The 14,172-nt window shown below is 47.5% G+C and overlaps 1 protein-coding gene across 1 annotated transcript in view; it reads right to left on the bottom strand.

Moving 5' to 3' along the window:
- The window catches only part of LOC139274153 (telomerase protein component 1-like), a 56,277-nt gene that overhangs the window by 36,963 nt on the left and 5,142 nt on the right, over window positions 1-14,172 (bottom strand). The window contains exons 2-5 of the mRNA XM_070891193.1: window positions 13,112-13,200; window positions 11,528-11,642; window positions 9,893-10,169; window positions 8,255-8,372 (exon numbers count right to left, since the gene is read on the bottom strand). Coding sequence (XP_070747294.1) covers window positions 8,255-8,372; window positions 9,893-10,169; window positions 11,528-11,642; window positions 13,112-13,200 — 599 coding nt within the window. The remainder of the gene's footprint in view (window positions 1-8,254; window positions 8,373-9,892; window positions 10,170-11,527; window positions 11,643-13,111; window positions 13,201-14,172) is intronic.

Below are 14,172 nucleotides of genomic sequence, written 5' to 3'. Positions count from 1 at the left end.
TTTAGTTCAACATTCAGCATTATCGGGGGACAATTCGTGGTGTGCACCCCATGTACCTCTGACTTCTCGATCTGAGGCGCTGGTTCGTCGTGATCCTCCGTGGATCTGTCCCCCTCTGCAACGTGGTGGTTTGCATGTTTATAGCCTTTGCAGCTCGCCTGCACACTCTTCGGAGGTATCCCATTGTTCCACAGCCCTTGCAAACGTACTCTTTAAATCGGCATGAATGGAAATGATGATCACCCCCGCAACGCCAACAAGGTGTCAATGGCCTTGCATTAATCATCCTTGATAGTGGACTCAGACATCTGTGGACGTGCAGCTGCAGGTATGTGTGACCTGCCCTGTACGTTACAATTCAAAAACATCACTTTGTTCACAGTACTTGTAGCAGCACTTGCGTGCTGAGATATTTGCTTCATATTGTCACTGGTGGCAATGAACGCCTGGGCTATCGCTAAGGCCTTGCTCAAGTTTGGGGTCTCTACAGTCAAAAGTTTGCAAAGTATGGTTTCGTGGCCAATGCCAAGTATGAAAAAGTCTCTGAGCATGTGCTCTAAATGTCCTTCAAATTCGCAATGTCCTGCAAGGCGTCTTAGCTCGGCGACATAACTCACCACTTCCTGGCCTTCAGACCTTTTGTAGGTGTAGAACTGGTACCTCGCCATCAGAACGCTTTCCTTCGGGTTCAAATGCTCTTGGACCAGTGTGCACAAATCGTTATACGATTTCTCCGTGGGTTTCGCTGGAGTGAGCAGATTCTTCATGAGGCCATACGTTGGTGCCCCACAGACGGTGAGGAGGATCTCCCTTCATTTCGCAGTGCTCTCTTCCCCATCTAGCTCGTTGGCCACGAAGTATTGGTCGAGTCGCTCCACAAAAGTTTCCCAATCATCTCCCTCCGAGAATTTCTCCAGGATGCTCACTGTTCTCTGCATCTTTGGGTTCGCTATTGGATCTCGTCGCCAGTTGTTGTGTATGGAGAAAGAGTTAGACTGAACACTGTGCTCAAAGTAACGTGTGACCGTAGTCTTTTATTGCAGATCTCCAGAGTGCCTCTCCAACCTGCGAAGCCTCTTTAAATATCTGAACTCCCAAGGGATTATGGGATCCCTTGGGACTCCAGGGGATGAACCCTCTGGTGGCTGTACAGAGTAAATACAAGTTTACATATACAACACCAACACATGGGAGTCTAACCACCGACCCTTGACATTCAACAGGATTACCATCGTCGAATCCCCCATCAACATCCTGGGGGTCACCAGTGAGCAGAAACTTAACTGGACCAGCCACATAAATACTGTAGCCACAAGAGGTCAGAGGCTGGGTATTCTGCAGTGAGTGTCTCACCTCCTGACTCCCCAAATCCTTTCGACCATCTATAAGGCATAAGGCAGGAGTGTGATGGAATACTCTCCACTTGCCTGGATGAGTGCAGCTCCAACAACACTCAAGAAGCTCGACACCATCCAGGACAAAGCAGCCCGCTTGATTGGCACCCCATCCACCACCTTAAACATCCACTCCCTCCACCACCGGCACACCGTGGCTGCAGTGTTTACCATCTTAAGATGCACTGCAGCAACACGCCAAGGCTTCTTGGGCAGCACCTCCCAAACCCACGACCTCTACCACCTAGAAGGACAAGGGCAGCAGGTGCATGGGAACACCACCACCTGCAAGTTCCCCTCCAAGTTACACACCATCCTGACTTGGAAGTATATCGCCGTTCCTTCATTGTCGCTCGGTCAAAATCCTGGAGCTCTCTCCTTAATAGCACTGTGGAACTACCATCAACACATGGACTGCAGCGGTTCAAGGTGGTGATTCTCAAGGGCAATTAGGGATGGGCAATAAATGCTGGTCTTGCCAGCGAGGCCCACATCCCCTGAACAAATTTTTAAAACCTACTCCAGAGTTTCACAATCTCACCACACTGTGTAAAGAATTCTCCTGAATTCTCTACTGGATTTATTAATGGCTAGCTTATATTTATGGCCCCTAGTTTTGGACACCACACACAAGTGGAAACATCTTCTCTACGTCTATCCTATAGAACTTTTTCATAAACTTAAAGACCTCCATCAGGTCACTTGGTAGCTTTCTCTTCTCTAGAGAAAAGAGCCCCAACCTGTTCAGTCTGTTCTGATAGTTGTAACCTCTCAGTTCTGGTATCACCCTTGTGAACCTTTTTTGCACCTTCTCCAGTGCCTCTATATCCTTTTTTATAATATGGAGACCAAAACTGTGCACAGTACTCCAAGTACTATATTAAAGTATGGCACGGTTGATGAGCAGTGACAGACATTTAAGGAGATATTTCATAACTCGCAACAAAAATATATCCCAATGAGAAGGAAAGACTGTAAGAGAAGGGCTAACAATCCGTGGCTAACTAAGGAAATAAGGGATGGTATCAAATTGAGAAGGAGGGCATACAATGTGGCCAAGACTAATGGGAGGCGAGAGGATTGGGAAACTTTTAAAAGCCAGCAAAGAACGACTAAAAAAATGATTAAGAGAGGGAAGATAGATTATGAAAGTAAACTAACACGAAATATAAAAACAAATAGTAAGAGTTTCTACAGGTACATAAAAAGGAAGAGAGGCTAAAGTAAATGTTGGTCCCCTGGAGGATGAGACTGGGAAATTAATAATGGAGAACAGGGAAATGGCAGAGATGTTGAACAAATATGTTGTATCGGTCTTCACAGTAGAAGACACTAAAAGCATCCCAATAGTGGATAATCAAGGGCTATAGGGAGAAAGGAACTTAATACAATCACTATCACTAAAGTAGTAGTACTCGGTAAAATAATGGGACTAAAGGCGGACAAGTCCCCTGGACCTGATGGCTTACATCCGAGGATCTTTTAAGAGAAGTGGCTGCAGAGATATTGGATGCACTGGTTGTGATCTATCAAAATTCCCTGGATTCTGGGGCGATCCCAGCGGATTGGAAACTGCAAATGCAATGCCCCTATTAAAAAAAGGAGGCAGACAAAAAGCAGGAAACTATAGACCAGTTAGACTAACATCTGTGTTTAGGATAATGCTGAAGTCCATTGTTAAGGAAACAGTAGCAGGACATTTAGAAAAGCATGATTCAATCAAGCAAAGTCAGCATGGTTTTGTGAAAGGGAAATCATGCTATTACAAATTTGCTGGAGTTCTTTGAGGATGTGACGAGCAGGGTGGATAAGGGGAACCAGTGGATGTGGTGTATTTGGATTTCCAGAAGGCATTTGATAAGGTGCCACATAAAATGTTACTGCACAAGATAAAAGCTCACGGGGTTGGGGGTAATATATTAGCTGGATAGAGGATTGGCTAACTAACGGAAAAGAGAGAGTGGGGATAAATGGGTCATTTTCCGGTTGGCAAACAGTAACTAGTGGGGTGCCGCAGGGATCGGTGCTGGGGCCTCAATCTATATTAACGACTTGGATGAAGGGACTGAGTGTCATGTAACCAAGTTTGCTGATGATACAAAAAGATGGGTGGGAAAGCAAATTGTGAGGAGGACACAAAAAAAAACTGCAAAAGGATATAGACAGGCTAAGTGAGTGAGCAAAAATTTGGCAGATGGGATATAATGTGGGAAAATGTGAGGGTATTCACTTTGGCAGAAAAAATAGAAAAGCAAATTATAATTTAAATGGAGAAAAATTGCAAAATGCTGCAGTAGAGAGGGACCTGGGGGTCTTTGTACATGAAATACAAACCGTTAGTATGCAGGTACAGCAAGTGATCAGGAAGGCAACTAGAATGTTAGCCTTTATTGTAAGGAGGATAGAGCATAAAAGCAAAGAAATCCTGCTACAACTGTACAGGGTATTGGTAAGGCCACACCTGGAGTACTGCGTACAGTTTTGGTCTCCGTATTTAAGGATATACTTGCATTGGAGGCTGTTCAGAGAAGATTCACTAGGTTGATTCTGGAGATGAGGGGGTTGACTTATGAAGATAGGTTGAGTAGGTTGGGCCTATACTCATTGGAGTTCAGAAGAATCATACAAGATGAGGTTGCTCGACAAGATGGATGCAAAGAGGATATTTCCACACAGGGGAAACTAAAACTGGGGGACATAGTCTCAGAATAAGGGGCCGCCCATTTAAAACTGAGATGAGGAGAAATTTCTTCTCAGAGTCGTAAATCTTTGTAATTCTCTGCCCCAGAGAGCTGTGGAGGCTGGGTCATTGAATATATTTAAGGCGTAGCTAGACAGATTTTTGAGCAATAAGGGAGTAAAGGGTTATGGGGAACAGGCAGAGAAGTGGAGCTAAGTCCATGATCAGATCAGCCATGATCTCATTGAATGACAGAGCAGGCTCGAGGGGCCAAATGGCCAACTCCTGCTCCTATTTCTTATGTTCTTGTGTGGTGTAACGAAGGGATGATACAAACTTATTACTTCCCTGCTTTTCAATTCTGTGGCTCTAGAAATGAACCCTAGTACTTTGTTTGCTTTTTATGGCCTTATTAATCTGCATCGCAACATGTAGTGATTTGTGAAACTGTACCTCTAGATGCCTTTGCTCCTCTAGCCCATTTAAAGTTCTTTCCCAAGGAATACATGGCCTCCTACTTCTTTCTATCAAAATGCACCACCTCACTGATCTATATTGAAATTAAGTTGCCATTTACATGTGCACATGGCGTGGTAATGTTAATCTTTAGCCGTTGCCTGTTGAACAGGGAAGGACAAGTCGTTGTAAAGTAGCACTGGGCTATTCGACCAGGGCTGACCCTGCAGCAACGGCCAGTCTCAGGATCAAGTGCTAAAAAATCTGTCACTGCACTCTGAATCATTTATAATCCACCTGGACTCAGGTGTAGGGAGCAGCATTGTAAAGTTTGCAGATGATACAAAACTTGCGAACATAGTAGATCGTGATGGGGATAGTTGTCGACATCAGGATGACAGACAGGATGGTGAAATGGTCAGGAGCAGGGCAGATGGAGTTCAATGCGGAGAAGTGTGAAGTGATGCACTTTGGGAAGGACCAATACGGAAAGACAGTATACAATAAGTGGAATCATTTTGAAAAAAGTGTAGATGAGCAGAGACACCTTGGTGTCCATATTCACAAATCCTTAAAAGGTGGCAGGACTGGTTAATAAGTTAGTTTAAAAAACACATGGGCTACTTGGGTTTATAAATAGAGGCATAGAATATAAATGGAAAGAGATCATGCTAAAACTTTATAAATCGCTGGTGAAGCCTCAGCTGGAGTATTGTGGACTATTCGGGTCACCACACTTCAGGAAAGATGTAAAAACCTTAGAAAAGGTACAGAGGAGGGTTACCACGACGTTTCCAGGGATGAAGGGCTCCAGTTATGAGGAGAGGTTGGACAAGTTCGGACTGTTCTCCTTGAAAGAAAGTTAAGAAGTGACCTAATCGAGCTTTGAGGTGATGAGCGGTTTCAGAGTAGGAGGAGAAAAGCAATTCCCTCTGTTGAGTGGGTCAAGAACCAGAGGCCACAGATTTAAAATCATTGGGAAAAGATCGAGAAGGGAGATGTGGAGAAATGTTTCACTCAGAATTGTGGGGATCTGGAACGCTCGACCTGAAAAGGGGTAGAAGCTGATTCCATTAATAATTTGAAGGGAGTTGGATGGTTCCTGAGGATGAGAAACTTTCAGAGTTACAGACAAAAAACGAGAAAGTGGGACTAAACACAACTACTCGTTCAAAGGACCAGCACAGACACGATGGGCCGAATGGCCTCCTGTGCTGCAAGTCTCTATTTGGTAGCAGCATGGGGAAACAGTCAGTTCCACAATGGAAAATATCTGGCCACACATCATCCTTTGGTTTGGTTTAATTGGTACGAATGATACAGGAAAGAGAGACAGACTTGTAATGAAAGGTTTCGCTTGGTTGAACATGCAACAAGAGTGAAACTACCGATAAGGTAACAAACTAAAGGAGTTATATTGTAAGCTCAACGGAGAAAGAGCTTGTTAAATCAAGGAAAACTAAAGTAATTGATAAGGGATAAGCCAATTACGTTCTTATATGGTATTGTATATTAACTCATAACAACTTGCATTTATATAGCGCCTTTAACGTAGTAAAACATTCCAATATGCTTCACAGGAGCATAATCAAACAAAATTGGACACCAAGCCACATAAGGAGATATTAGGATATATGACCAAAAGTTTGATCATAGGTTTTAAGGAGCATCTTTAAAAAGATTTATATAGCGGCTTTCACAACCACCGGACATCTCAAAGTGCTTTACAACCAATGAAATACTTTTTTTTTGGGAGTGTAGTCGCCATTGTAATGTGAGAAACGCGGCAGCCAATTTACGCACAGCAAGATCCCACAAACAGCAATATGATAATGACCAGATAATCTGTTTTTTGTTATGTTGATTGAGGGATAAATAGTGGCCAGGACACCAGGGAGAACTTTCCTGCTCTTCTACGAAATAGTGCCATGGGATCTTTTACATAGAGAGCAGACGTGGCCTTGGTTTACCGTCTCATCCGAAAGACAGCTCCTCCTACAGTGCAGCGCTCCCTCATCGCTGCATTGGAGTGTCAGCCCATTCAGGTGGTCAAGTTGGACTTGAGCCCACAACCTCTCTGAGTCAGAGGCGAGAGCACTACCCACTGAGCCACAGCTGACACTACAAAGGAGGAAAGAGAGGTCGAGAGGCAGCGAGGTTCAGGGAGGGAGTTCCAGAACTTAGGGCCCAGGCAGCTGAAGGCACAGCCACCGATGGTGGAGCAATTAAAATCATGGATGCACAAGAGGCCAGAATTGGAGAAGCGCAGATATCTTGGGGGTGGGTTATGGGGCTGCAGGAGTTAGTTAGCAACTACATATGGAGTTCAACACAGATAAATGTGAGGTATTACATTTTGGTAGGAAGAATAGAGAGGTCACTTATTACTTGGAGGGTGAGAGTCTAGGTGGGTAGAGGAACAAAGGGATCTCAGAATATAAATACGCAAATCACTAAAAGTTGTGACACAGGTTAACAAGGCCATAAAAAACAAACCAAGCACTAGGGTTTATTTCTAGAGGGACAGAATTGAAAAGTAGGGATGTAATGCTAAACTTGTGTCGAAAACTTGGTTAGACCACACACACAAGTTCTGGTCACCATATTATAAAAAGGATATAGAGGCGCTGGAGAGGGTGCAGAGAGATTTACAAGGATGATACCAGAAATGCGAGGGTATACATATCCGGAAAGGATGAACAGGCCAAATCTCTTTTTCTTGAAAAAAAGACGACTGAGGGGTGACCTGATAGAAGTCTTTAAAATTATGAAAGGTTTTGATAGAGTGAATAGAGAGAGAATGTTTCCACTTGTGGGGAAGAGCATAACTAGAGGCCATCAATATAAGATAGTCACCAAGAAATCCAATAGAGAATTCAGAAGAAACTCCTTTACCCAGAGAGTGCTGAGAGTGTGGAACTCGCTATCACAGGGAGTGGTTGAAACAAATACTATAGATACATTTAAGGGAAGGCTAGACAAACATGAGGGAGAAGGGAATAGAGGGTTATGCTGATAGTGTTAGATGAGGAAAGACGGAAGGAGACTCGAGTGAAACATAAACACCGGAATGGACTGGTTGAGCCGACTGGCCTGTTTCTGTGCCGTACATCCAATGTAGAATTTTATGGAGTGTCACATGGAGTGAGTAAGAGAAATGTATCCAATTAAAGGCAATTTGCATTGAGCGCTTCCTGCCCTGTGTGAGGCTCAGTACCAATTGCTGGCCCCCCTCGTCGCCAGCTGGGATATGGCCAAAGACCGCCCTAAGTGGAGGAAGTGCATCCGGGAGCATGCTGAGCACCTCGAGTCTCATCGCCGAGAGCATGCAGAAATCAAGCACAGGCAGCGGAAGGAGCGTGCGGCAAACCAGGCTCCCACCTACCCTTTCCTTCAATGTCTGCCTGTGCCACTTGTGACAGAGACTGTAATTCTCGTATTGGACTGTACAGTCACCTGAGAACTCACTTTTAGAGTGGAAGCAAGTCTTCGACTTCGAGGGACTACCTATGACGATGATAACTCAGCATATATGGGGTGGGGTGGGGTGGGAGAATGAAATCTGGGCTCTTGCTGCCCCGTGTGTGGGGCTCAGTAACCCATGCTGGCTGGGACAGTGAGCCCTCACTAAGTCGGGTATTTTCACTCTGAAGTGAATTGGATTGGATCTGTACGAGTTGGGTGTCTCTCCGACATCGTCAAGGGGGGTTTTCTGGAGACCCACCTGCCCACTGTCCAGGTCCAGGATGTGCAGGGAGCCCTCGCTGGTGCCCACGACCGCCGTCCGCCCAGCGGGCGAGATACTCACACACAGCGGCACCGTCAGAGTTGTCATCACCTTGCTGAGGAAAAGGAAGGAACAAGGAAGGTCAGCGAGCAAAGACAAGGCAAGATCTTGGACTCTTCTCCCCTGTAAGACTGCCTATTTCCACCTCCGTAACATCGTCCGTCTCTGTCCCTGCCTCAGCTCATCCGCTGCTGAAACCCTCATCCGTGCCTTTGTTACCTCTAGACTTGACTATTCTAACTCACTCCTGGCTGGCCTCCCACATTCTACCCTACGTAAACTTGAGATCATCCAAAACTCGGCGGACTGTATCCTAACTCGCACCAAGTCCTGCTCGCCCATCACCTCTGTGCTCGCTGACCTACACTGGCTCCTGGTTAAGGAACGCCTCGATTTCAAAATTCTCATCCTCGTTTTCAAATCCCTCCATTGCCTCGCCCTCCCTATCTCTAATCTCCTCCAGCTCCCCAACCACCACCTCCCCCTCCCCCCCCCCCCCCCCCGCCCCCCTCCCCACACCCCCGAGATGTCTGCTTTCCTCTAATTCTGCACTTTTGACCATCCCTGATTATAATTGCTCCACCATCGGTGTCCAGCCCTTCAGCTGCCTGGGCCCCGAGCTCTGGAACTCCCTCCCTAAACCTCTCCACCTCGTTCCTACTTCAAGACTCTCCTTGACCCAGCTTTTGGTCAACAGCCCTAATTTCAACTTATATGGCTCGGTGTCAAATTGTTATCACATAATAATCCTGTGAAGCACCTTGGGATGTTTCACGACGTTAAAAGGTGCTATATAAATACAAGTTGTTGTTGTAGTAGTAGTAATCAGCCCACTGCCACCATTACCCTCCCCACCCTGACATGCGTCAGCCGTGGCTCAGTCAGTCTCCCTCTCTCTGGGTCAGAAGGTTGTGGGTTCGAGCCCCCACTCCAGAGATTCGAGCCCCATAATCCAGGGCCGACACTCCCGATGCCCGTACTGAAGGAGTGCTGCACTGTTGGAGGTGTCGTCTTTCAGATGCGATGTTAAAACAGAGGCTCAGTCTCAGGTGGATGCAAAAGATCCCACGATCACGACTGGAAGAAGAGCAGGTGAGTTCTCCCCAGTGTCCTGGGGCCAATATTTATCCCTCAATTTCCAAAAACAGGTGATCTGGTCGTTATCACACTGCTGCTTGCGGGATCTTGCTTTGCCCAAATTGGCTGCCGCATTTCCCTACATTACAACACTCCAAAAAAAAGTACTTAATTGGCTGTAAAGCGCTTTGGGACGTCCTAAGGTCGTGAAAGGTGCTATATAAATGCAAGTATTTCTGTCAGTAGAAACAGCTTCTCCCTATTTACTCGATCAAAATCCCTCACGGTTTTGAACACCTCCATTGAATCTCCCCTTAATGCTCTTTGCTCGAAGAACAATTCCAGCTTATCTCTCCACACCACTGAAGTCCCTCACACCTGGTACCATTCTGGTCAATCTCCGAGGCCTTGACATCCTTCCTAAAGTGTGGTGCCCAGAATTGGACACAGTACTCCACCCGAGGCCCCCCACCGAGACAGAAACAGAAGGTCATTTACCCCTCAGTCCCGCTGACAACCTGCGGCTTGTTGGTCCACTCGACGAGGCGGAAATCTTCCGGCACCTTCTCTGACGGGAGGGGGAACGTGCCGTCCTTACCCAGCAGCCCCTGGGCCTGCCGGCAGACAGGCGAGGAGTCGGGCTGGTTGAGGGCCTGTTGCCAGAAGAGCGAGGGATTCTGGGAAAGAACAGGAATGTTGGCGTCGATGAAGTCTCTGTAAGGGCTGACCTCTGGGAGGGATCCGTGACTCCCGCCATCTCCTGAGGCTGCAGCATCTGGAGGACAGAAGGGTTTTTACACAAGGCTGACGGAGGGTTCAGAGAATTAGAACGATCCGTCACAGCTCACAGCTCACAACATCAGAATTAGGAGCAGGTGTAGGCCTGCTTCGCCATCCAATAAGATCATGGCTGATCTTCTACCTCAACTCCTCTTCCCTGCACAATCCCCATCCTTAATATCCAGAAATCTATCGATAACTGTCTTGAATAAACTGTCTTGAATAAACTCAACAACCGGGCATCCACAGCCGTCTGGGATAAAAAAAATTCCAAAGATTTACAAACCCTGAGTGAAGAAGTTTAGACCTGGTGATCAAAGTCTCAGAATAAGGGGTCGACCATTTAACAGCATAAGAAATGGGAGCAGGAGTTGGCCATACGGCCCCTCGAGCCTGCTCCGCCATTCAATATCATGGCTGATCCGATCATGACTCAGCTCACATCCCCATTACCCCTTATCGTTTAAGAAACTGTCTATTTCTGTCTTAAATTTATTCAATGTCCCGGCTTCCACAGCTCTCTGAGGCAGTGAATTCCACAGATTTACAACCCCCCCCCCCCACCTCCCGAAAGAAGAAATTTCTCCTCATCTCAGTTTTAAATGGGTGGCCCCTTATTCTAAGATTATGCCCTCTAGTTCTAGTCTCCCCTATCAGTGGAAACATCCTCTCTGCATCCACCTCGTCAAGCCCCCTCATAATTTTATACGTTTCAATAAGATCACCTCTCATTCTTCTGAATTCCATTGAGTAGAGGCCCAACCTCCTCAACCTTAAGACAGAGATGAGGAGGAATTTCTTCTGAGTGTTGTGAATCAGAGGGGAATGAAGGTACAGGGTGTGGTGAGGGGGGAGGGGGGAGAGAAAGAGAGAGAGAGAGAGAGAGAGAGAGAGAGAGAGAGAGAGAGAGAGAGAGACAGGGTGTGGTGAGGGGGTGGGGGGGGGGGGGGGAAAGAGACAGGGTGTGGTGAGGGGGGGGGGGAGAGAAAGAGAGAGAGAGAGAGAGAGAGAGACAGGGTGTGGTGAGGGGGGAGGGGGGAGAGAAAGAGAGAGAGAGAGAGAGAGAGAGAGACAGGGTGTGGTGAGGGGGGAGGGGGGAGAGAAAGAGAGAGAGAGAGAGAGAGAGAGAGAGAGAGAGACAGACAGACAGGGTGTGGTGAGGGGGTGGGGGGGTGGGAGAAAGAGAGAGAGAGAGAGAGAGAGAGAGAGAGAGAGAGAGAGAGACAGGGTGTGGTGAGGGGGTGGGGGGGGGGGAAGAGAGAGAGAGAGAGAGAGAGAGACAGGGTGTGGTGAGGGGGTGGGGGGGGTGGGGGGGAAGGCAGCATGTGGTGAGGGGGGAGGGGGCATACTCACAGTACAGGGAGAAGGTCGATGCCAGCTGTGGGAGGATTCCCAGTCTGACGTGCAGCGAGGAGAAGCGCAGGTTGGTGAGGAGTGAGGCGAGGCGGGTCAGCTCCCCACAGAGGGTCTGGAGAGAGAGAGAGCAGCCGTGGACCACATCATCAGTGCGCACATTGCCCAGCAGCTCCCCACGTACTCTCCCAATCACACACCACGGGGTTTTCTCCTGTACACTCGCTCGCTCCGCCCACACGCCCCCGCTCTCGATCACAAACACGAGCGCCTCAAGTGCATGCTCATTACTGCACACCCGTGCTGTACTCTCACTATTACACACTGGGCCCACTCCTATACCCTCTCACTATTACACACTGGGCCCACTCCTATACCCTCTCACTATTACACACACTGGGCCCACTCCTATACCCTCTCACTATTACACACTGGGCCCACTCCTATACCCTCTCTATTACACACACTGGGCCCACTCCTATACCCTCTCACTATTACACACACTGGGCCCACTCCTATACCCTCTCACTATTACACACTGGGCCCACTCCTATACCCTCTCACTATTACACACACTGGGCCCACTCCTATACCCTCTCACTATTACACACACTGGGCCCACTCCTATACCCTCTCACTATTACACACTGGGCCCACTCCTATACCCTCTCACTATTACACACACTGAGCCCACTCCTATACCCTCTCACTATTACACACTGGGCCCACTCCTATACCCTCTCTATTACACACTGGGCCCACTCCTATACCCTCTCACTATTACACACTGGGCCCACTCCTATACCCTCTCACTATTACACACTGGGCCCACTCCTATACCCTCTCACTATTACACACTGGGCCCACTCCTATACCCTCTCACTATTACACACACTGGGCCCACTCCTATACCCTCTCACTATTACACACTGGGCCCACTCCTATACCCTCTCACTATTACACACTGGGCCCACTCCGATACCCTCTCACTATTACACACACTGGGCCCACTCCTATACCCTCTCTATTACACACACTGGGCCCACTCCTATACCCTCTCACTATTACACACACTGGGCCCACTCCGATACCCTCTCACTATTACACACACTGGGCCCACTCCTATACCCTCTCACTATTACACACACTGGGCCCACTCCGATACCCTCTCACTATTACACACACTGGGCCCACTCCTATACCCTCTCACTATTACACACACTGGGCCCACTCCTATTCCCTCTCACTATTACACACACTGGGCCCACTCCTATACCCTCTCACTATTACACACTGGGCCCACTCCTATACCCTCCCTATTACACACTGGGCCCACTCCTATACCCTCTCACTATTACACACACTGGGCCCACTCCTATACCCTCTCACTATTACACACTGGGCCCACTCCTATACCCTCTCTATTACACACTGGGCCCACTCCTAAACCCTCTCACTATTACACACACTGGGCCCACTCCTGTACTCGCTCACTATTACACACACTGGGCCCACTCCTATACTCGCTCACTATTACACACACTCTAACACCATCACGAGCTGGGACTGAGCGAGGTTCCGTACCAGATGATCTGGGAGGGCAGCGAGAGCCTCAGGGTCACAGTCGGTAAACGTCTCCTTCCCCGCAGGGTCCATCAGTCGCCACAGGTGAGCTGTTGGCGACAAGGACAAGATATAACGGTGGGATTGAGGGATATGGGGAGAGGGTGGGAGTGAGCGATAAGAACATAAGAAATAGGAGAACGAGTCGGCCATTTGTCCCCTCGAGCCTGCTCCACCATTCAAAATGATCATGTCTGATTCGATCATGGACTCAGCTCCACTTCCCTGCCCACTCCCGATAACACCTTATCCCCTTGTCGTTTAAGAAACTGTCTATTTCTGTCTTAAATTTATTCAATGTCCCAGCTTCCACAGCTCTCTGAGTCAGCAAATTCCACAGATTTACAACCCTCAGAGAGAAGAAATTTCTCCTCATCTCTGTTTTAAATGGGCAGCCCCTTATTCTAAGATTATGCCCTCGAGTTCTAGTCTCCGCCATCAGTGGAATCATCCTCTCTGCATCCACCTTGTCAAGCCCCCTCATAATCTTATATGTTTCGATAAGATCACCTCTCATTCTTCTGAATTCCAGTGAGTATAGGCCCAACCTCCTCAACCTTTCCTCATAAGTCAACCCCCTCATCTCTGGAATCAACTTAGTGAACCTTCTCTGAACTGCCTCCAAAAGCAAGTATATCCTTCCTTAAATACGGAGACCAAAACTACACGCAGGATCTAGGTGTGGCCTTACCAATACCCTGTACAGTTGTAGCAGGATTGCTCTGCATTTATACTCTATCCCCCCCTTGTAATAAAGGCCAACATTCCATTGACTTCCTGATCACTTGCTGTACCTGTATACTAACTTTTTGTGTTTCATGCACAAGTACCCCCAGGTCCCTCTGTACTGCAGCACTTTGCAATTTTTCTCCATTTAAATTATAATTTGCTTTTCTATTTTTTCTGCCTTAGTAGATAACCTCACATTTTTCCATATTAAACCCCAAATTTTTGCCCACACTTAGCCTGTCTATATCCCTTTGTTGATTTTTTGTGTACTCCTCACAATTTGCTTTACCACC

Source organism: Pristiophorus japonicus, chromosome 9, assembly GCF_044704955.1.
Source record: "Pristiophorus japonicus isolate sPriJap1 chromosome 9, sPriJap1.hap1, whole genome shotgun sequence".
Classification (NCBI taxonomy): domain Eukaryota; kingdom Metazoa; phylum Chordata; class Chondrichthyes; family Pristiophoridae; genus Pristiophorus; species Pristiophorus japonicus.
Note: the sequence above shows the minus strand (reverse complement) of the source record. Positions and strands in the feature narration are given on the sequence as shown.